We start from the raw sequence: 24,174 nt of genomic DNA on the forward strand, positions 1-24,174 counted from the left end.
ACCCTGCATTTAGATCCTCGCCTTCGCCTGCTTTCTCCAGCACGTTACAGAAGACTTTGTCAATATGGATCCAGCAGTTGAACTAGTCCGTATGCGCCAAGGTAACCGCACACTTGAAGAACTACAAAACATGCCACAAGACAGGAAATAACAAAAGTCCTCACAAGACAGGGAAACACAGGCTGGGATCATGACAGCTGGTCTGAAAACGAGGTGTGTTCAGGCGCTTTGTTGGCGTATTGCTATTTTGTGGCAATTGAAATCGACTGCTCCATTGACCAACAAAAACCTGGTCTAAAGTCAATAGTGCAGTATTTTTTGTGTTATTTAAAGGGTGCGTTAGTAATATGCACCTATAGGCGGTTGCACAACATGCATACACTCTGCTTGTTACACACACAGGGATGCGTAGCAGCACACAAACATTTTTAAATATTAAAAATTAAAAGGATTCCTCTCTGGAGAAGCGTTCAGTCTCTCCGCTCGCAAATTCCTCCATGTAAACATCGAAACAGTCATTTTGCAAGCGCAACTGGCTTTTAAAGGGAATGGGAGATGATACTCTGATTGGTTTATTGCACGTTACGCCCAAAACACACCCATGGCTCATTAAGAGATTAGGTACAACCCTTTTAGACCATGTGCCAGGTGTGCAAAAGTTTTTTCCGTCGTTAAAATAGCAAAACTGGATTCAGACATGCCCTAAGTGAACCTGTGCCATGTGCTTCAGACCATGCACTCAGATCGTTAAAAAAGGGCCCTAAATCTCACAAATGCGACTTTTTATCCAACATGTTCTCACTCCAACTCGTCACATATTGATGCTTGGTCTTTTTAATGCACAGGGTACCCCTTTAGCGTCATTTTTCCACGTGCAGGGTACTCCATTGATTTCAATGAGAAACCTTTGCCGTCACACACTGACATGTTGGGCATCTTAACATTGTGCGATATGCGCCCTTGATGAGCACTTTTGCCGAGCACTGATGCAAGCTCTAGCGGACTTCTTCCCGACAGTCAAAGCGGCGCCACGAAAGTGCGGACTCTTAGGAAGACCGTGAGTGTTTAGGGTGCCATTTGGGACAGGGCCTATTAAGGGATCCACCCTTTCAATATGTCCCACCCACACATCCTGTGAAAATAGGGCACAAGTAAATATAGAAAAGAAAATGTACTTGTCAAAACAAATTCACAGGGTTTTAAGTAGGTTAGCATCAGGCATCAAAACAGATGATTTTACATAGCATAATTTAGTGTTGAGAATTTTCTGCGCCCATAAATATTCAGAGATTGTTTTGTGCATTTGTTGAGAGCTGTGGACAGTTTGTCAGCATAATCGGCCAAACAATGCACTTGTCATAACACCATGGCTGAGTCAAGTGTTCCATTAAGAAGAACACACACACACACAAGCTAACATCGAGCAAAAGATGAGGACTCTGAGGTCTATTCATTAAGAGTGGAAAGCTTTGACGGGGTCGTGATTGAGAGGCCTTCCGCTGCTCTTTGAATCTCTAATCAAACCACACTTCTTCCTCAGAGTAAAACACTGACTAATGGCGACTAACGGTGCTCCATTCCTTCCGAGGTCAGTCTTTTCTGACCCTCAGACGGGGACCTGATCTCGGCTCCCCGTTAATTACACTCCAGGTTCATTAGAGCTTCTCTGCTCGCCCTCTGACCTTATGAGGCTTTATTGTAAACGTTACCTGTGCCTACTCAAAAAAGAAAATGCATTTGATCCTTCCACACCAAGAGCCAGCAAAGGCCTTATTTAATCAACAAGGTCATTAACAGACAGTTTCTCTGCGCAGGTAAAGTAAGAAAAAGTGGCTGGAGTGGATTTAAAGAGTGAGTTCATTCTTCACTTTGATGACGTGCAGGACAGCAGGGGGAGGGGAAAGAGGGGGATGGCCATTATCTGCACTGATGTATCGATCCGGACCCGGCGCTGTGAATTAACACCTGCAAGAAAAGCATGAGAATTTAAAGTGTAATTGCTTAGCGCTCTTAATCTCCGCTGGAAGTGATCGATTGAGTGACGTTGGGAAAATGCAGTGTGCTGATGTATCCATCCAGGAGACCCTGGTATTTTCATATAAAATTGCATAAAACGTGTAGATTGTTTACCGAAAAATTTGACACTTTTAGATGCTATAAGTGGCATTATTTTGGGGGTGTAACACATTACATTAGGCACTATTTTACACATTTCTATTACTAATGTATTGGTCAAGTCAAGTCAAACTTTATTTATAGAGCAAAATTGTACACAACTGTAGCCTACTTGATCCAAAGTGCTTTACAGTGAAGTGAGATATATAAAGAGAATTTAAAAGAAAGAGAAGAAGAATATTTAAAATAAAAAATAAAAACTATAATTCATTATATTTACAAGAACAGTGGGTAAATGAACACAAAATGATTGCACATTTAATACTAAAAACGGTAACGTGACTGCATTGTCAAAGGTCCTGTATTGTGGATTTTTTTAATTACTTTATAAAGTTTCCTAAGGTGTACTTATATTGTTAGTATGATTTTTACATCATAAAATGCCATAATTTAGAAATAAAAGGCATTTTTCTATCCTGATTTTCGCCCTTTGGCTTAACTGCTCTGTTTGAAAGGGACGTGTCTGCTGTGAGACTTCAGTGTAAACGCCCACTTTTGTGATTGGCTGACATCTTTGCATTTGAAATGCGTATTATATGTGGAACCCTCTCGAATACTTTTACTACGTTTTTTTACTATAACAGCTGTCGATATTAACAAATCGTGAAAGTGTTGATTATATCATTATTTTTTAGGTCTTTTCCCATCACATGAAAGTCTGCAGTGATGAGCATTGTGTAGACAGACAGTCTGTTTATCGCGTGAATGCAGTGATCTCGTCATTGCAATGTGTTTTCTCTCACAAAATGCTTTCACCACAACTAACAGCAAACACGACATTGATATAGACTTGGTCGGCATTACTGGGAACGCCCACAAAAACGTCATATCCGTTGATGCCATGGGGGAAAACAAGCCATTGGAATGAACACACGTAGACCTTGTTAGACGCTTTATCTTTACTTTTTGTAATGATTACAATTAATTTTTGCTTGGTGCAATGCCAAAAAGTTGCTGTGTGGTGTTCTGCACCTCTATAAAGTTAAAAAAAACATGATCTGAAGGTTTATATACTGCCGAATAAACAGACGGAGCCGTTTGTCCGAAAGCCATACATCCATGACAATTAAACATTTGCACGACATGATGCTGGTATTATTGTAAAGATGAAAAATAAGAGATTTGATTACTGCAATGGCAAAAGTCTGTTTAACAAAAACGCCAATAAAGTCATACTTGTCACGGGACTCGAACTGTGTCAAAAAGCAGTCAATTTATCATTAAAGGGTCACGATGAGCTAGCGACAGAATGCGTGAGGTCATTGATGTACAAAACATTCAAACGTTTTCTTCATTTCATTATGGGAAGGGCTGGGCTCATGTTTGTGCTTCAGCTTACAAGGTGATACTGGCATGTCAACCTCAAATTTGTTTTGTAAAATGTAAATGCTGAACTAATATTAATTTGTGCATGGTTGTACTAACAATAAAAACAAATCAACGAACAGATAAAGCTACATGCATGCATGGCCACAGAAAACTGACTGATGTCTAAATTTGATCTAAACCTGTGTCATTGATGCCAACCAGATCATCAATAACTGGACAGTCTTTTGACAAATGTGTTAACCGTGGCACTGCAGTAAATTAACGGTTGACATTAGACGCATCGCATTTCAAAATTTTTGTAAAAAAGACCAAGTCTATGAATACAGTAAGAGCTTCGTTGTGCAGCATAACAGCGTCATTCATTATAACGGGAGTTTGGGCAAGTGTGCAGATATACTCGTGATGTGTGATTGAAAGCTTCAAACATTATAAAGAGAGTGTTCTTTAATCGCTTTCTGTAGTTTAATCAAATTTAAATAACAGATTTGTTTCATGCTACTAAGAGAAACAATGTGAAGTTGATCATTTAGTCACTGGCTTGATTCACTGATGCATAAACAGTATTAAACAATTTAGAAAGAAAGTCTGTGTGAACTTGAATAATTGGCTACACATCAGAAATCACAGATCAGGCATTAATGAACACTGTTACTCACTGTTTGTGGCGGTGCTGTCGAATCCATATTGTAAAAGTCTGTTTGTAAAGCCTGTGCTGACATTGCGACTAAATTAAATGTAAAAAATAAACTGAATCCATTTTCTCCAAATTCTCTGGGCAGGCAAAGCAAAGAAAGGGGAGGTAAGCTTTCCCCGTATGATGACATATAGGGAAGATTCCAGATCGGCGTCTGAGCTTTCATTTTCTCAAAGGCAGAATAGGACACCCAGGGCTTGGTTTACACCTATCTCCATTTCTAGTCACTTGGGGACCATAGACAGGCTAGGGGAACCATATTAATGTTAAAAAACCTCATAAAGTGAAATTTTCATACCATTGGACCTTTAAGCTTATTTATATTCACAATCAATATGCATTTATTGTATATTATAATTATATAATATATTTAAAACTATTATTATAAACTTGTTCTAATAAAACACTTTTTAAAATATGCTTTTAAATATATTGTTGCATTTAAAATCCACTTGCCAGTTTTTTGTATTATTTCACATCTTCAGTGAAACCATATAATCACCCATGTGTTGTAAATAATCTTTATAAATATTAAAAACCATTATTATTTTTTGTAATATTATAATTATATATGTTATATATTTAAGTAAATTAGTGCATATAAAATATTGAAAATAGATTATTTATTATTGGTCATTTATATTTAGATATTCCTGGTATGGAACTAATATTCTTGATAAAAAAAGCGCTATATAAATGAAGGTGACTTGACATGTTCTAGGCAAAATTAATTATATGAGAAAAAAACGTAAACATTTTTTTTTATGTTGCATTTTCCTTTTCAGTGACACCATAACCATGCCATGCCATTTCTCATTATGGTTCCTCAAGGTGCTTCGTTCCACAGATGATTGACAGATACTTTGTCATTCTCACTTTTGCTTTTGAATGAGCATGTGTATGTGTGTGTAAGTGTCACCTCTGCATCAGTGATGGACAACAAAGTGTGATGTTAATGACAGACCCTTTGACAGCTTGATTTATTCAATGTCAGACGACGAGCGGCATTTGCTGATACCTGACAGCGCTGCCAACCTGTGTGCTGCTCGGGGTCACAGATCTACAAGCACGCCAAAAGGTCCACACCTGCTCCCAATCATACAGCACTTAGGATGATCAAGGACCTTCTCTAAATGCAACCACAAACCATTACAGCACAAACTGGAAAAAAATGATCTCAAATCAGCCTAAAAGAGTCAACCTCTACCTACACTTCCTGCGTGGCAGCGACTCTAAGAAGACAGATGACCGGGAAAGTGCGACCTGGGCCCCACGGGTCCTGCTCTGCTCCAATAATCCACTTTTTCTTGCCCTCTCCTGGGAGGAAACACTATCCTGCTGAGGCTACGATGGCAAAAAAGTTGCTGAAATTGTGACTTTGTGATAGCTGGGAGGATCCAGAAGAGGGCAAGATGCCGGAGGGGACCAAATAAGGATCAAAGCCTGGTGAGAAAGGCCTGGCTTCCCGGCTGAGAAGGTCACCTGAACAGGGTCTGGCGTGGATCCAGACAGATAAAAGTCTGAGAGCAAAAGCACTGACCCTAGTGTCCTCTCTCTTGAGCTCTTTTCTGCTCGCCAAGTTTGCGATGGAAAGGGAGAGAGCGAGCCATCTGTCAGATGGGTCAAACGCTGGTGCAGCAGACATCAGACCATTTGTCTCACTTTGACTCTGCTGTATCCACGCATTTAAGAACTGGCAGTAAATGCAGAAAGTGTTTTCTGGAGTATAACAGAATTTGGAGAAAATCACTTTGTGTTCAGTCATGTTGCTCAAGTTTTGTGTAAACTTGTTTTAAGTTGATACAGCGAAAATCAATAGCTATTTTTAAACACAGGCAATATACAAAATCATGGAAACTTATACAAGCAAATAGAATAGTGCATTATGAAATGTGTATAGGTGAAACTATTTTGAATCGAGTAATTAAAGGCAAAATATGTTAGATTTTTTTATTAAAATATCGAAACCACTAGAACAATGTTATGTAATTGGTTGACTTGTGTACTTACATTATCCCAAATGTTTCCAAGAATGTTTAAATTCAGAGAAATAAGCAATTTTAACCAGGACACGGACCATGTCTGTGCGTCACCTATCAATGACATCATACCCGCGTTACCCTCGATTTCCGTTTTCGATTTTATTTTGTATAAATCATGTAAACACCAAAGACACTTTAATATGTGTTTTATTAGACAGGTGACATGTGCATGTAAAGGCAAGCATCCCAAAACTTTTGGCAATATAGTGTCTATAAAAATTTGGATTTAGAGGCCAATATAATGGTTATCGGCTTTAAAATATCAGTATTGGCCAAAAATTTTATATAGCTGCATCCCTAGTTAATACTGAATAAATTACATATCAGACAAATTTGGCTAGTTATTTATATATTAGCTATGGCAGCAAAATAGTTCCAAATAAAAATTAACTTTTGTGAGTATCCAATCCCAAGTGTGGGTATTGGGACAGGTCCACTAATTTGATGATTGAGTCACTGAATAATTCACTCAACCTATTTGTTCATAAACAATCATTTATTTAGGAGTGCCACTTCTGTGCACTACTGAATAAATTAATGTTTATGAACAAATCGGTTGAGTTTTGTTTATGAACAAATCAGTTGAGAACCTGCCAATCAAATCCGAAAAATGGGAACTAACTGTTACATAATCAAATGTGTATAATTTGAACTTTAATCTGATAATTTTCAAACAGCATGCACTTATGCTGTCCTACATGTGAATTTAGCTACATTCTGCTCACACAGTGCTGTGAATACAATTCATTTTTGTACAAAAAAGGCTCACATTTCATTCTCCCTGTTAGGCCAGAGTTTTAATCTAGGCTTCAGTGTTTCCATCATTGCTCTCTTCCATGGAATTGATTTATTTTTCTCTCTTTTTTTGCCTTTTGCTGGTATTACTTCACTATTTTCATTTTCAAATGGCTTCAAAATTTAGAGCGTCTGAATATAAATCCTTCACAGCCTGGGAATGAAAAAGGAACATCACATGTCCTGAGCTCAGGAACATTACATTTGAAAACAAGCACCCTTTGACAAAACACCTGTGTAATATCTGCCCTCCAAAAAAATATATAACATTTTGTGTAGAGTGTGTCATTCTTTGTTCAAGGTCTATTTTTCACAGTTTTATTAAGTTTGTCCATTCAAGTGGGTGTTTTAATTCGTTTTTCAATGAAACATGCTATGTATTTTGAAGACGACTATGATAACAAAGCTAATATCTCATCCCTTCCGTGTATTAGCTACAGTTTTTCATCCTGCGAAACACAACACAATCGCCATGTATCTGAAACCTAGAAAGAATGTGGATACACCCCTGCTGACCGCTAATTGCTTTGTGATTAAGATGGTACACAGTAAAACTGAGCTTTACAGAAAAGTGGCAGGTAAAGAAAAAAGAAGAGTCTGTGGTAATCACTCTCCATCCTGTTCAGACCAGAGGGAGTTTAGTGTTTAATGAACCTTGGGCTAGTGTGTGCACCGCACATGAGAGTGAGGAATTATGGGACAGATAACGCAGTCGGGTTTGGGTATCTGTGGTGGCTATTAGGCTCGTATCTACAGTAGGTGGCGTATTAGTCAAATGGTTGTGTGTGTGTGTGTGTGTGTGTGTGTGTGTGTGTGTGTGTGTGTGTGTGTGTGTGTGTGTGTGTGTGTGTGTGTGTGTGTGTGTGTGTGTGTCAAACAGAATTGGTTTTTTTTTTCTTTAAATGTAAAAATGCACAAAGTTTTGTGTGATGTCTAGGTTTAGGGGTAGGGCTAGTGTAAGGGTATAGAATATACCGTTTGTACAGTATAAAAACATCTAATCTATGGCGAGTCCCCACAAAGATAGTGAACCAGACTCACTGAAATAAACCAACCAACTTCCCATCAGTACTTTCCTGGTAATTTAACATCAGTTGACGTTGTTCAGAAGTTGTTTCATTGGAGTCATTTTGGAGTTTTAACACTGATTGAGCAACTTCATGAGAGATGATACATTTTAACTTTAACTTTCTATATACCATCTGATTTTCATTTTCATTCATGTCATGCAATAACTAGTAGTAAAGAGGAAAAGATGTGATCTGTCATGCCACATTAAAGAGCATCGAACATTTATCGTTTACATTTCATATTAAAATTGGTATCATTTGAAATATTTTTTTCCCACTAACTACATTTGTCATGGACAGGTATTGTAAAAATAAGTTGAATCCAGTTACTGGAACTTGAACTTTACACAGGCTTTCTCGCTTGCATATCTATACTGAAAGTGTAAGCTGTGATTCGGGCCTTCTCCGAGAAGTGAGAAAAGTAGAATGAGGATTTCATAAAGACTGAAAAGCTGCTGTTCAAATCTGAAGGATGTAAAACAGTGAGCTAGCAGTGTGTTTGTGAGGAGAAAGGAGTCCGCCTCTGCTTGGATTTAGCTGAAGCTATGAGGGAGGATTGTGCTAAGACTTTATATTGATTAATTTTTACCTTTTAACCTTGGTGACAGACAGCAAAGATAATGTACAGAAAATCCTCTTCACTGCATCAAGAACAGTTGACAGTTGAAAATAGGGTTTGTTGGTGGACAAGTAGTGCTGTAGTACTCGAGACCGGTCTTGGTCTTGAGACGGGTCTTAAGACCATTTTTTTAAGGTCTTGGTCTTGTCTCTGTCTCGACCACATTTGTACACGGTCTTGTCTCTGTCTCAGACTTTTTTGTCTCAGGACTCTGGATTTTGTTTCAAGACCGGTCAAGACCACAACTGCTGGGATATTCCTTACCGGTAATTGCCAATGCAATGTCTGATTTAATTATTAACATCATTAATGTGATTGGATGTAAAACGTACTGCTTCGGATGCAATCAATAACTTATTTCTACTTTATTTATTGTGCCGGGTTCAGAAATGAGGAATTGTGTCAAAAATGACACCGAAATTAGTCATTTTAGTCAAATATAAAATAAGATTTAAGATATATGAAGTATTTGTATGAGATCTGGATTTTTTTATTATAACATGGGATATAATTAAGCAATATCACAAGAGCAAGAGAGCTGTTTTCACAAATTTGAGCATGACTGCAAACATTATATTGCTTTTAAACAAACATTAATTAAAAAACAATAAAACATTATTCTCAACATTATTTATGCATTTGTAATTTACCAATTCAGACCACCACCAGTGCAAAGATTAATTTTGTGAATGATTTAATTTGATTGGTATAACAGCTCTCTATATAGTGTCTTATTCTAATTATGTTTATTGATTAAAAATAAGTCATTTCTCAGGCAGTAATGTGGATCTTTATGAATTTAAGGAGTGCTGGTCTGGTCTTGGTCTTGACTTGGTCTCGCCCTACCTTGGTCTTGTCTTGGTCTCAACACACATTGGTCTTGGTCTCAACTCGGTCTCGGATTAGGTGGTCTTGACTACAACACTAGTGGACAGACTTAAAGGGATAGTTCACCCAAAAATTATGTCATAATTAATATAGAGATCTTTCTTCTGAGGAACATAAAATAAGATATTTTGAGAAGTGTGTCCATACTTCTTTTGTGTGTGTGTGTGTGTGTGTGTGGGGGGGGGGGGGGGGCATGTTTTTGTGAAATATCAGGACACAAATGTGTATAATGACATGGGTATGACACAGGTATTACAAAAAGAGGGTGAAATATGAGGACGTTCCCCATGTCCTCACTTTTCAAAATGCTTATAAATCACACAGAACAAGTTTTTTTTCACAGAAAGTGAACTGCACAGTCTCCTGTGAGGGCTAGGTTTAGGGGCAGGGGCAGTGTAAGGGGATAGAAAATACGGTTTGTACAGTATAAAAACCATTACGCCTATGGAATGTCCTCACATTTCACAAAAACAAACGTGTGTGTGTGTGTGTGTGTGTGTGTGTGTGTGTGTGTGTGTGTGTGTGTGTGTGTGTGTGTGTGTGTGTGTGTGTGTGTGTGTGTGTGTGTGTGTGTGTGTGTGTGTGTGTGTGTCTGAGTGTTTAGAAGAAGTTATACAGGTTTAGAACAACATGAGCGTGAGTAAATCATGGCATCATTTTATTTTTTGGATTGAAATATCCACCTAATTTCTTTTCTTTTTTTGTAAGGAAAAGAACATTTCTGGTTCCCTTTCAGTCGGTCACGTTCGATAGTTACATCGGAACTGAACCGACGAATTGGGTTCCTCGGTTCATTTCGAGTGTATCGTCTCCGCTCCCTCCTTCAGGGAATGAGGGTTACATACGTAACCAAGATGTTTTTGTTGTAAGATTTTAGATTATGAATGTAAAAAAATGGACAATATTAGCAATGTATCATGAATTGTACACTGAATTTGACATGGGTGGATTGAAATATTTCATTTTTCCAAATCAAATGCTTAACGAGGATACCATCAGCTAGAGAATTGTCAATGTCTGGAGGAATGAAACCTTTAAAGCTACACTGTGTGATATTTTCCCCCATCTAGTGGTGAAAAGGTATATGACCATCCAGTGAATTTTAGTTTCTGTTCCTCTCAATTCCGATTTCGTTTTAACTCCTACGGTGGCCGATTTAGTCCAAGATTAACATGGCTTCCAGTTCGACCTCGTCCACATTCGACACGGTGCCTGTGGGATATTCTGTGTGTAGTGGGATGGTTGGAACTCAACTGGCCTAATTATTCGGCTAGAAAGAACTGCAGCTAATCCAGAGTGAACTTTGATGATAGTAATGTTTATTCAGTCATCCAATTGCAAGGCATAAACAGGTTTGCGTGGATATGTACATAAATGTGGTTTCTGTGAGAGAACAAATAAGGATGGTAAATATACATGATAATGACATGACAGAAGATACACAGTTGAGAACTGTATTACTATACTTATAAGTTACATTTCTATAATGTAACCGTAAACCAGAGCTTATTGTACCATACATAGGCGCTAAATGCAGCTGCATTAAAAGGAGCGGAGCTGCTGCTGCTGCTGCTGCTAACAAGCGGTGTCGGGTTACAAAAGTGTGCGCGCAGCTTTAACGTTAGCACTGCCGTGCACTCTGTATAACAATTGTTAATATGCTTATCAGACCTGATACATATTTCCATCAACATACATTACAAGCAAATATTTTCTATAAACGAATAAACATTGTTGATAACAAAATAACTGAATGATTATTCAAATAGGTGAGCATTACGCTATTGTGTGTTGACACAAAAATACTTCTGAGGTGACATCAACTGAATTACGTGATGACACACTCTGAAACACATCTACAATGACAATAACTATTATTACTTACGGAGTTATTAACGCACAGAAATACCACACAAGGAAAAACAGACTTTTGAGGAATAAACAAGCCAGGAAGACTCCGTATAACTCTGTTACTGGACGCTGCTGAGATGAAAACTCTCTGCGCATGCACCAGACAAGTCTGAACAAATTGACACGCACATGCGCGAGGCAAGGAATTTTGTACAGTGCCATCGAGTGTTAAAACCGGTTAAAACGCGAAAGGCGAAGCTTGAATTTACGGGTATGTCCCTCTTTGGCTAATGTACTTTCAAGATGGAGGGGCAACATGGCGACCACCGTTAGATCCCATTACCTTATGTATTTTCAATGGCATATTATAAACTTACGAGAATACTTTATTACTTGAAAGAAGTAAATATACATTAATGAGCACATATTTTTGAAAGAACTACGAGTTTTTAGCTAAGAATAGACTAAAAAAGTTACACAGTGTAGCTTTAACCTCATATTTGTATGACCAGTGCAGAAAAAGTAATGTTTTGAAACTCTTGGTTTAAAAAAAGCACCATACCTTTACACTGTTATATTAAAAATATAAAATACAGTTATTGAAATGATGTCCCACTGTCATGCTTTGAAATAGAAGCTACACTGAAACTGTGGGAAACATTTTAAGAGCTCATTTCGTCAAGGGAAAACATGGTGACTCGAGGCACCCTCCATTTCTGTCTTCACCACATTTGTTTCTCCTCCCTCTGTACTGTATAGTGGTGAATGTGCCCTGACACATACACAAACAGATACATACTCAAAACTCATGCTGATTAGAAGTGGAATTTTTTTTCTTCATGTTTTGCTTTTAGCCTGAGAGAAAATATTCAGCAAATGTCACTCAGTAAATATTTATGTCATAATAAACTGAAGACCTTTTTTTAATTCAATGTAATATCAAAGTGAAATACAAGGCTTTTCACATTGCACTTAAACCTCGGTTACCAATCCTGTACTAATGCTACAGTACTTTTAACCCTGGATTATAATACCCTACTAGATTTTGCAGTGCTAACATTGATTCACCATGGCAGAGTTGTTAGTAGAAAATTAAAACACAACCAATCATAAACCTAAATATTTCTTGCCTTATTAAACATGAGCTTTGTTCAGTCACAGAATCTTCCATGTGCTCTTTCAGGTAACCAAAAACAGGCAGAACGGATTTACATGGTGACATTTTCTCAGACGGACAATCAAATTAAAACCGGTCACGTATCTGTCGCGAGTTCAATCAATGTTATTGACCTCATAAATATGCAAATAAGAACAGTAACCCAGGGTTTACAAAAGTACAGTGCAAAATCTTGAAACCTGAATTTCCAGGATACATTTTGGTAACACTTTATTTTAAGGTGACATAGTCACACGTCACTACATGTACTTACTATAGTAATAACAGTAAATTATGCAATTTTTACAAGTAACCAATCCCTAACCGTGACTCTATGGTATACATACAACCCCAAATCAGAAAAAGTTGGGACAGTATGGAAAACGCAAATAAAAAAAAAAAGAAGTGATTTCTAAATTTACTTTGACTTGTATTTAATTGCAGACAATATGAACACAAAATATTTCATGTTTTGTCTGGTCAACTTCATGTCATTTGTAAATATGTATCCTTTCCTGTCATTCAGACCTGCAACACATTTCAAAAAAAGTTGGGACAGGACCAATTTAGGGCTATTAATGAGGTAAAATGGTTAAATAATGATGTGATTTGAAACAGGTGATGTCAACAGGTGATTGTAATTATGATTTGATACAAAAGCAGCATCCAAGAAAGGTCTAATCCTTTAGGAGCAAAGATGGGCCGAGGATCGCCAGTTTGCCAACAAATACGTGAGAAAATTATTGAAATGTTTAAAAACAATGTTCCTCAAAGAAAGATAGGAAGATATTTGGATATTTCACATTCAACAGTGCATAACATAATTAAAAGATTCAAGGAATCTGGAGGAATTTCAGTGCGTAAAGGACAAGGGCGCAAGCCTAAGCTGAACAACCGTGATCTCCGATCCCTCAGGCAGCACTGCATCAAGAATCGTCATTCATCTATAAGCGATATCACCACATGGGCTCAGGACTACTTTGGCAAACCATTGTCAAGTACCACAATACGTAGTTACATCCACAAATGCCAGTTAAAACTGTACTGTGCAAAAAGGAAGCCCTATGTTAACAGTGTCCAGAAGCGCCGTCGACTTTTCTGGGCTCGGAGGCATCTGGGATGGACCATCACACAGTGGAAACGTGTACTCTGGTCAGATGAATCAGTATTTCAGGTATTTTTTGGGAGGAATGGACGCCGTGTGCTCCGGACCAAAGAAGAAAAGGATCATCCAGACTGTTACCAGCAACAAGTCCAAAAGCCAGGGTCTGTCATGGTATGGGGTTGTTTCAGTGCCCTTGGCAAAGGTAACTTGCACTTCTGTGAAGGCACCATTAATGCTGAAAAGTACATAGAGATTTTGGAGCATAATATGCTGCCTTCAAGAAGACATATTTTCCAGGGACGTCCATGCATATTTCAACAAGACAATGCCAAACCACATTCTGCACACATTACAAAGTCCTGGCTGCGGAGGAAGAGGGTACGGGTACTTGACTGGCCTGCCTGCAGTCCCGACCTGTCTCCAATAGAGAATGTGTGGCGCATTTTGAAGCGCAAAATGCGACAACGAAGACCCCGTACTGTTGCCCACCTTAAGACTTGTTTGCAGGAAGAATGGGACAAAATTACACCTGAAACACTTCATCACTTGGTGTCTTCAGTCCCTAAACATCTTTTAAGTGTTGTGAAAAGGAATGGCAACATTACAAAGTGGTAAATGCTTTACTGTCCCAACTTTTTTTGAAATGTGTTGCAGGTCTGAATGACAAGAAAGGATGCATATTTACAAATGACATGAAGTTGACCAGACAAAACATGAAATATTTTTTGTTCATATTGTCTGCAATAAAATACAAGTCAAAGTAAATTTAGAAATCACTTCTTTTTTTTTTTTTGCGTTTTCCATACTGTCCCAACTTTTTCTGATTTGGGGTTGTACATGCAGTTAATTAATATTACTCCGTACTTATTTGAGTAAGTACAATGTAACTATGACACCTTAAAATAAAGTGTTACCTTAATTTCTAACCCATTATAAATTATGAACAGTAGCTACAGATTTAACTTACACACAAAATTGGAATATCGCATAAAACATTTGCGAATAAAGCACCTTTTCCATCCCATGTGTTCAAGGGAACAAAATTGTCACTTCCTGGTGCAAAATAACTTCAATAAAAATGGAAGTTCCTGCAAATGTGGAAGCCACTTGGGCTCTTTTTTTGCGTGTATCCAATAAACACTGTCATGTTATCTTGCATTCGGAGGCGGATGCCTGGCATTTTGGATCTCAATCATGTGAGACAGTTCTGTCACTTTGATCACAGACTTTGGCTCAGGCATTTCAGAATGACCAAGCCAATTTTGAGCTGTTGTGCAATGAAATTGGTCCGCTGGTTAGTCCAGTTATCCACTCATATCCTCTGTTAAGGAAAGGTCACATGAAATGTTTGCTGCACATCAAGGGATTTATTGGGCAAATGTGTTACCATCATAGTGGATGTCTTCTTATTAGATACAATTTTTTGTTTTTTACGCAAATTTTTTGAATTTATGCACATCTTGGTGTTTGCACCCAGTGTTTTTTTATGCAATATCCCAAAATTCACATAAAAATAGGTAGATGGAAAAGCTAGTGTGATAACCAATGATTACAATGTTTAGAATAGCCTGGTTAATGGTTTAAAGTGTGAAAAGCCAAGAAGTATCAGAGTTATACTTGTGTGTGTGTGTGTGTGTGTGTGTGTATGTGTGTGTGTTTCTGCAGCCTCCATCGTGATTGGGAAGTGGTGGTGTGAGATGGAGCCGTGTCTGGAGGGAGAGGAGTGTAAGACACTACCAGACAACTCTGGCTGGATGTGTTCCTCTGGGAACAAGATCAAGACCACGAGGGTGAGGGCTCGGAGCATGCTGAACATCATTTCACACACACACACACACGCACACACACACACATAGAATTTTATCTGATAAATCTAAAAAGAAAAGTTTAAAAGTTAAGTCACATGTAATCTTCTGTATGTTCTGAAAACAGAAGTTTTACTCGTTAAATGATTCAGAGACAAGAAAGATTGTTTTGTTAGACTGAGGGACACATCTCTGGACCTCACTAACCTGTTTATTCTTCATGATCTGATGTGGCGGTAGCTCGTGTTCAGAAGACACATCCTCTTCATTTAGTCCTAAATGCAGCATTATAAAGGATGCTGTGCCGAGTTCATCTTAAGAAATAAGAAACTAAATAACAAGTTTAAGACATTAGGACACAGGTCAGACAAAAATAAACGAAACACCTTAACTCTGACAGGAAGTATGCATGACACAATATTAAAACTTGATGAGCAGATCAGTATTCCCATACGCTGATTCAGTAGAGAGGTGACAGACAGCGGATCTGTGAGAGTCATGTGACACAAAAAACAAGCAGATAGTATTACAAGGGGTTTGGTCCCTCTTTGGCATCTGCACGTGTTTAAACTATCCCAAGCCCTGCTTATGGGAATCCGATGGTGGCCGGATGATTTTCGAGATTTCCAAGGTAAGATCATGCATACAAACCTAATGATCCAGAAAAAGCCATTATTAGTGTAAAAATATCATTAAATATAATTAGTAAAATAATGTGCCCACCTATGTCAAGCTTAAAGGGACAGTTCACACAAAAACCTCACTCTTTGTCCCAAACCCATATGCATTTTATTTTTATATGGATTACATAAGTAGACATTTCATTATGCAACTCTTGCTTTACAACAATGGCCTTACAACAACCCTAATTGTGGTCTATATTTAATATGCTATATTTAGAGTCTTCTGAAGTCATATGACAAATTTGTGAGGAACAGATTCATACCTTCATTATTTACGATTATTCCTTTTTCAAAACTCAATATTCACTGATAACCTTGCCACAAAGCTCATGTCTAGCCCAAGTTTCCATTCATTTTTGTTTAAAATCAAATACAGCTCATTACGTTTGGTTAGTACACACTTATAACCAGTGCCGTTTTAGCGTCTAATGGTTGGAGTAGAACTTTGGTACAGATTAATATTTTAAGTCAATACTGACTAAAAGTTTGATCTGTACCTCACAAATAATACAGTATTATATAGAAATATAGCATACAAATCGTGTGGATTGCTACACTGTAAAAAAATATTTAAAAAGGAAGTTACCTGGTTGCCTTAAAATTTTGAGTTAATTGAAATAAAAAAATATTGAAAATCGACATCACCCTTTATTATTAAAAGATTTTGTAAGCATATTGCATAATTGTGTTTTATTTGTAATAATGCAGTGAAACATGCCAAATTGTACTATTTTCATTATTTATAAAAAAAAATACATATTTATGTGGTTCAGATACAATAATATTTTTCTATGTTGCTATTTATTAAACCAATTTCCTTCATTGTGTTAACTAAAAAAAAATTATTTCAATGAACTAAACATTTTAAGGCAACCAGGTTACTTACTTTTTTAAGTTAAACCCCCCCAAAAAAATTTACAGTGTACTTTTATGTTCTTATTTGAAGCTTGACAGTTCTTGGATCGCTATGAACTGTCATTTAATGGCAATAATTTGTCTAACAATTCTTCAAAGATTTCTATTTTTGTGTTCCATGTAAAAAATAAAAATAAAATGGGTTTGGGTTTGGGGCAACATGAAGGTGAGTAAATGAGAGCAGAATTGGCATTTTAAGGTGAATTATTTATTATTGGCATTAATCAAAAGAAAATAAATAACTGTAAAGAAATGACCATATTTTTCCATCTTTTGAAAGGTGTAAATTAGAGTACAAGTAATTGGCGGGGAAAACGGCTCCTGATATTAAACTTCCTCTCCCCTCCCCCCATCCCTCATATCTTCTTTCCCAGAACACCCAGCCGTATTCAACTTTTTAGCTCTGAGGGTCACCAAAACTCGCTAACCAGAAGCTCAGCGGCGTCCTTCTCCTCATCAAGGTTGGTGTTTGCATTTTTTTAAACATCTTGAGCCGTATGATTAGGCTTGCACATTTGAATCACTGCTCATCAACATCATTACACTGCTAAACATAATTATTGCTGAGTCAGTGTTTGTGTTTGTGAGCGTATTTATATGCTGCGGATGATTAAAAAGCCACAAATATATTCCTCCTCCGGTGTCTATTCTCCCGTCAGTGTAATTTATCAGCACACGCATGCACTAACATAATGAAAAATGTGTACGCGGTACTCGGTGCAGTAATTACCGAATACAATCCGATGAAGAAACAGATGCACAAGCAAACCGTCTTTGTCATGTGCAACCACACACTCCAAAACATACTGAGCCATTGTACTAATGCAGCATAATTGCGCGCATGCAAACACGCAATCACACACACCCATGCAGGAACAGACTCTGAAATTAATGAGCGTGCAAACACACACAGCGAAAAGGGCTCAAGCATGACCATGTAGTCGGTAATAAGTGCATAATGCTGAAATCAGTATTTTGCCTTGTCGTTAGCTTCCATTGTCTCCCGTTTTGTAAGCTCCTGGGAATGGCGAGGATGTGATTACCATGTTTGTTTGTGGGTTTCCCAACATTATCCCATTATCTTGGAGGTGTGCAGGGTGCGTTTGTGCATGTGCGAGGTGTGCACTTCCTGTTTGAGTAATGTGCAATCTCCTAGCCTGGAGTGTCTGATCTGCCCCACTGGAGATTTGGTATCTGGCTTTCTGTAAACACCTTTGACCATCTTGCTGGCTCGGTCACCCTTCATCCCCCATCCCGACCCTATACACTCCTTTTTTTAAGGCAATCTGGCCACGTTTGTCTATGATCAGAGCAAACAAAAAGCAAAGCTAAATGCTAAAACCATCACTTGCAGTATTTGGTTTGCTCTGAAAACTTTTACTTTGCAGTTCAAGCACTCACGCTTACACACACAAGCTTGTTTACTCACAAACGCTGGTATGGCGTCCATTCTCTTTGGCATGTGAGTAAGAAAAAGCCAGAGCGTGTGCCTGACACCATTTTTTCTCTTTTTTTCTTTATGTCTTACAGAGAGGGATCCCTCCTTGCCTGTAGCTCCAGACAAGGCAGGCCTCTTTTGAGGAAGGCACAGAGTGAGAGAGGCTGAGAGACACCCTCACCCTACCTGTTCCTAATGGCTATATCATTCAGTTCCTTTATATACAAACAAAATCAATGCGTAAACCTGAAGACGAGGTTGATCCCCCAGTTTATGTTTACCTTTATCTGCCTCATTTGAGAGGAGAGATGGACTCAATCTGTAGCTACTGTACAGCTGGGAGCCATTCACTCCAGGCTGGATGAATCGCGTCAGCACCGACCCCTAAAACCAGCTGGTCTCGAACGTCAGAGGCCAGCACAATTTTGGCATAAGCATCAAGGTCCCATATGCGTGGTCGTATGTTTGAATAGACACTGAAATGTACAATATGGACATATTGACAGCATCTAAAATGTATTTAATTATGCACAGATTTAGAAACGTAAAAATCTAATTTCTTCATATTATATTTATATTATAAATATATCTGTATAGTTACATTTTACAATTATAATCTTAGAGTTTAGGATTGTATAAAGTGCTAAATACTTTGAAACGGGTTGAAAATGGCAGCAGAAATTGCACAGAAGGTTCTTGAGATGAATGCGTTAAATAAATGTGATTGCAATGAACACTATATAAATGAATACAATAAAATCAACCTTCACATTGAACAGTCAATCAAAATTATACTAAGCTAAAATGATTCAGAAACATTTTGTATGTCTCTAAAATTGCTAATTTTTGTAAAATGCATACATTTTAGATGTTGTTGCACAAAATGTACATGTCCTAGGACAACATCACGTTGGTATAAAGGGTATGTGAGCATTCAAATCGAACCAATTAGTTCAGTAAACTTCTTTTTTTTATCCAAAAAGGATTAGCTTTTGGTGCTCAATCATAAATTCTGTTATTCCCTATAGTCTGCATGCTTCACATACAAATAAATGTTTACAAGAAAACAGCATGTTCAGTTCTCAGAACATTCTGAGAAAAAAATAATGGCTTGCTGTTTCCTCTCTGAGACAGATTTGGTCCGCAAGTATGTCTCTGAGACACGTTCTTAACAGAAGGCTTTTTACAAGATACCTGTACTGTTCAAAGAATCCCATCTGTGTGGCTTTTCAGAGCAAATGTAATCTGCCAAGTGATGGTTTAAGATTAAATCATATGATGATCAAGTCAGTTTGTCCCAAGAGTGCTGTTGAACCCAGAGCCTTGACTGTATCTGTATCTCTTTCAGCTGTCAATGTCACATTAAATTAATTCTAACACATTCATGCTGTCTGGAGTCTTGCTGTATGCTATCCTCATTTAATAGTCACATTCAGCGGCTGCATAATCTAAACCAGATTACAATTTTTAGTATATGGAGCATGCTCAACAAAATTGAAATATCGTTTTAGAATTAAAATGCAAAAGCTGTACGACAAATGTCTTTGGGATGTGCTTTTAACCCTGAATCCAGTCAATCAATGGAAGCAGACAGTAGAGGACACCTGAGCAGAAATGGAGGAAATATGGCAGCATTTGCATAGAGTCCACTATAACAAACCGCATTGGGAGAGACAGAGCCATACATACTAGTAGACAGCCGAAGACAAATTGCATCAGGGTCACTATACTGCTTCTTCCATAGTATGTGGGGGTTGGTAGTTGCACAGCATACAAAAGCTTTTATTTTTAAAGAGGAAAGACAAGGAACAAATGGCTTAGAACAAACTAAATGCTTGGCACAAAACGCACAAAAGACTACAGAAATGAATTCTGCCACAGAGCTGTCAGCGTTTATATGTATATAGAATAAGCATTAAGTCCAGCAAATCGGATTATTTTAAACAAAGAGATTGTTGCATCCTTTGTCAAAGAAGCAGCTGTTTAACTTGTGTCTCATGTTAGTATTGGTAGAATGCCACATAAGTGATGTTAGCCAGGGTGCTGTGTATGGTGTGATGTCATAGGCAGTCAAACCTCTTTTGATTGGCATGAACTGGTCCCTTTCCAGAGGGGATCTGTTATGATGGACAGCTCCTCCTCCTCTGCCTTGCCTTGCCTTGCCCAGGATGATGGGAGCACGTGGAGCGTAACTCTGCCGCATGATAGCTGTCTATCTGTTGGGTTATGGGGTGCCCCAAGGGGTGCTTCTAATTTCTGTCCCCAGTCACTCTCTCTGTCTCTGTCTATGTCTCTCTCTCAATCTGTGGCTCACACCTGGTTGCCATCCTCCGCACCAAGATGGGGAAATGTCAGCATATGCTTGATGCGCTGAGGGCGAAGCCACAGGCTTGAGCATTTAATTAGCTTCATTGCACTACTGACATCACGACTTTATGATAAAAAACACCACCTAGCTCTGAGATGGATGGATGGATGGATGGATGGATGGATGGATGGATGGATGGATGGATGGATGCTTTATAAATATTGTCTATAAAACAATCATGACAGACAAACAGACAGACAGACAGACAGATAGATAGATAGATAGATAGATAGATAGATAGATAGATAGATAGATAGATAGATAGATAGATAGATAGATAGACAGACAGACAGACAGACAGACAGACAGACAGACAGACAGACAGACAGACAGACAGACAGACAGACAGACAGACAGACAGACAGACAGACAGACAGACAGATAGATAGATAGATAGACAGACAGACAGACAGACAGACAGACAGATAGACTGATTGAACTATAGACAGAAATAGAGACAGATAGAACTAAAGATGGATGGATAGAGACAGACAGACAGACATAGATAGATAGATAGATAGATAGATAGATAGATAGATAGATAGATAGATAGATAGATAGATAGATAGATAGATAGATAGATAGATAGATAGATAGATAGATAGATAGATAGATAGATAGATAGATAGATAGATAGATAGATAGATAGATAGATAGATAGATAGATAGATAGATAGATAGATAGATAGATAGATAGATAGACTGATTGAACTATAGACAGAAATAGAGACAGATAGAACTAAAGATGGATGGATAGAGACAGACAGATAGATAGATAGATAGATAGATAGATAGATAGATAGATAGATAGATAGATAGATAGATAGATAGATAGATAGATAGATAGATAGATAGATAGATAGATAGATAGATAGATAGATAGATAGATAGATAGATAGATAGATAGATAGATAGATAGATAGATAGATAGATAGATAGATAGATAGATAGATAGATAGATAGATCACAATATATGTGGCGTGTTTGTGAATTTTTTTTATTTATTTTTTTGTGATCATGTTCGTTTAGCGACAAGCTTTTTGGGAAGCACATCAACAGACGATTTATGCTGACATAAGATTGGCTAATCGTTAGTGACTGTGGCTGTTATTGTGCATTTCCTCCAATCTGAGGAGAGAGAGGACGGATCGTTAATAACGGTCTGAGTGAAGCACAATGTTGCATTGAGAGCAAGACACACTTACCAGACAGGCTAAATAGGGGTCCCTGAAGTCACAAAGAGAGGGATAGAGAAACAGGGAGGAAGAAAAGAATCTTATTTCCCTCTTGGCAATGCTACTGAGCTCTTTTCACTGCGCAGTGTAAACATGGAACATACAGAAATGTGAGATGGCAGATGGGCGACCAACATGAACGCATACACATTCATGCACACAGTGCCAATCGGCCCATTACCAGTACAAGGTAGACTCATTAAAATCATCCTTACATGGACAATAGCTCCACGGCTCAAAGGCTCCCTCTTTGCTGATTTGTAAATCTAAAATTCAGTAATTTCTTCTGGGAATCATTCTTCACCTTTGTCCTAAGCTTGCCTGTGTGTTTTCTCTTCCTTTTTGTCTGTTTTCAGATTCATCCCCGGACCTAACAAAGAACTCCTTCACAGGCAGTGAATGTGGATTCTCTCTCTGTCAGAATGGACCAAACCATTAATTCAAAGGGGTGTTTGACTGGATTACCTGTGACTGAACAATAAAAAATGACATTCTTGGGGATAAAGATGAGATTTGCTCATTCCGTGCCAAGGAATATGAAAAAATAGAAATAAAGCAGGCTAATCTGTGTTTTTGATCAGTGAACCCAACGCTGTGGACTCCAGCGCCTGTGTCCAGTTCTCTCGATGTTCTGCGTTTCTCCTGACCACCTTCCTCTGGTTCTAAACTCGTACAGCTTAAGGGAGCCGTTTACTGGATTTCAAATTAGATTTGAAGACTTTACCTCCCTGGGTAAACTGGACAATCCTGATATAAGCTGTGAACGTCTGTATGAAGGATCATGATGGATAAGCATTGGTCTGTGAAAATGAGGTGGAAATCAATAGGAGATTTTTTCCCATTCCTCCATCAGTTTGTCGTTCTGTTGCCACGCCGGCTTCAGTAATAGACTGGGAGCTTGTGAAGCCCTGCTATTTCCCTCCACTTCTGAGTTTACCGCTCTGCTAGTGTCCACATGCTGTTCGTTTTGGAATTCCCCCGGGTCAAAGGTCACCTCACTGTCTACACCTACTTGGGCCAGATATCTTTTTATTTGTCGGCATGCTCAATGTACTTTGTGGGAGCTTTGTATTGAAAGTAACTGTATATATTTCTGTATATATACATATAGATACATATTAAAACACATCATATGAAGATCTAACATGCCCTTAAACCTGTTTAGTGGGTTTGAATTAAGACTGTATTCATTGTTTTGGTTACTTGAATAAGACGTACAATTAATCCCTAATTTAAGGCTGTCTGTGGAAATACATATTCTCTCGATGTAATGGAAATCCTGCATTTGTTGCTTAAAATTAGATTTTGTTCCAAAAAACGAAGGGGAAAATTCACTAAACAGATGCAACACTTTTGCACACGATTTGCACTTTTTTGGCGCTTGAATAGCCCTACGCTATAAGAATTTAAGTCATTGTCATTCATTTTCAATGAAAATTATTCAGAAAACTATTTAGCTAGTGGAATTATCGTTGTGCTACTACCGCCAGCAGAAATATAAAATTAAATGACTATGTACATTTTCTAGTGAACATTACAACAGTACTTCAATACGTAATAATCAAATAGAGAAGAGCAGCTGTGCAGGGGTGCGTTTCCCGTACAACGACGTAACTCACTGCTTAACTACCATACCATCAACTAGCTATTGACGACTGTTTCCCGAAACTGTATTGTCGCAAATTTATCGTTCAACCACGTTGGTTAATGATGTCACGCAGGTGGTGGAGTAATAACTTCTTTTAATGAATCCGTTTAAAGGGATCCCATGGTGTCAAGACGTGTATGGCTTAATATAACATAAATGTCTCTTACTGAAATATGTAGTAGAAAACCCATGAAAGATCCACGTTATTTAAAAAATCCATTATATATTTGGACAATGGGTGGCTCCATTTTGTTTGCATTCTAGGTTGATGATGTAGAATGGTTGCACTCGGCAATCAACTGGCGCTACCCGTAGCTATTTTTACCACAACACACCTCGAAAAATGTTTCAGAGTTAA

General features: G+C 38.0%; 1 protein-coding gene across 2 annotated transcripts in view; it reads left to right on the forward strand.

Annotated features, from left to right (window-relative positions):
* The window catches only part of tafa1b (TAFA chemokine like family member 1b), a 240,430-nt gene extending 217,109 nt beyond the window's left edge, over positions 1-23,321 (forward strand). Inside the window, exons 4-6 of one of the 2 annotated variants that reach the window (XR_013818618.1) lie at positions 15,390-15,514; positions 17,502-17,588; positions 22,525-23,321. Coding sequence is in view for 1 of the 2 variants with exons in the window: in XM_079845265.1 (XP_079701391.1) it covers positions 15,390-15,514; positions 22,525-22,542 (143 nt within the window). In the remaining variant the exon portion in view is untranslated. The remainder of the gene's footprint in view (positions 1-15,389; positions 15,515-17,501; positions 17,589-22,524) is intronic. The other variant, XM_079845265.1, reaches the window with a different exon arrangement.
* Positions 23,322-24,174: the final 853 nt, after the last annotated feature.

This window comes from Gobio gobio, assembly GCF_949357685.1.
Source record: "Gobio gobio genome assembly, chromosome: 19".
Classification (NCBI taxonomy): Eukaryota; Metazoa; Chordata; class Actinopteri; order Cypriniformes; family Gobionidae; genus Gobio; species Gobio gobio.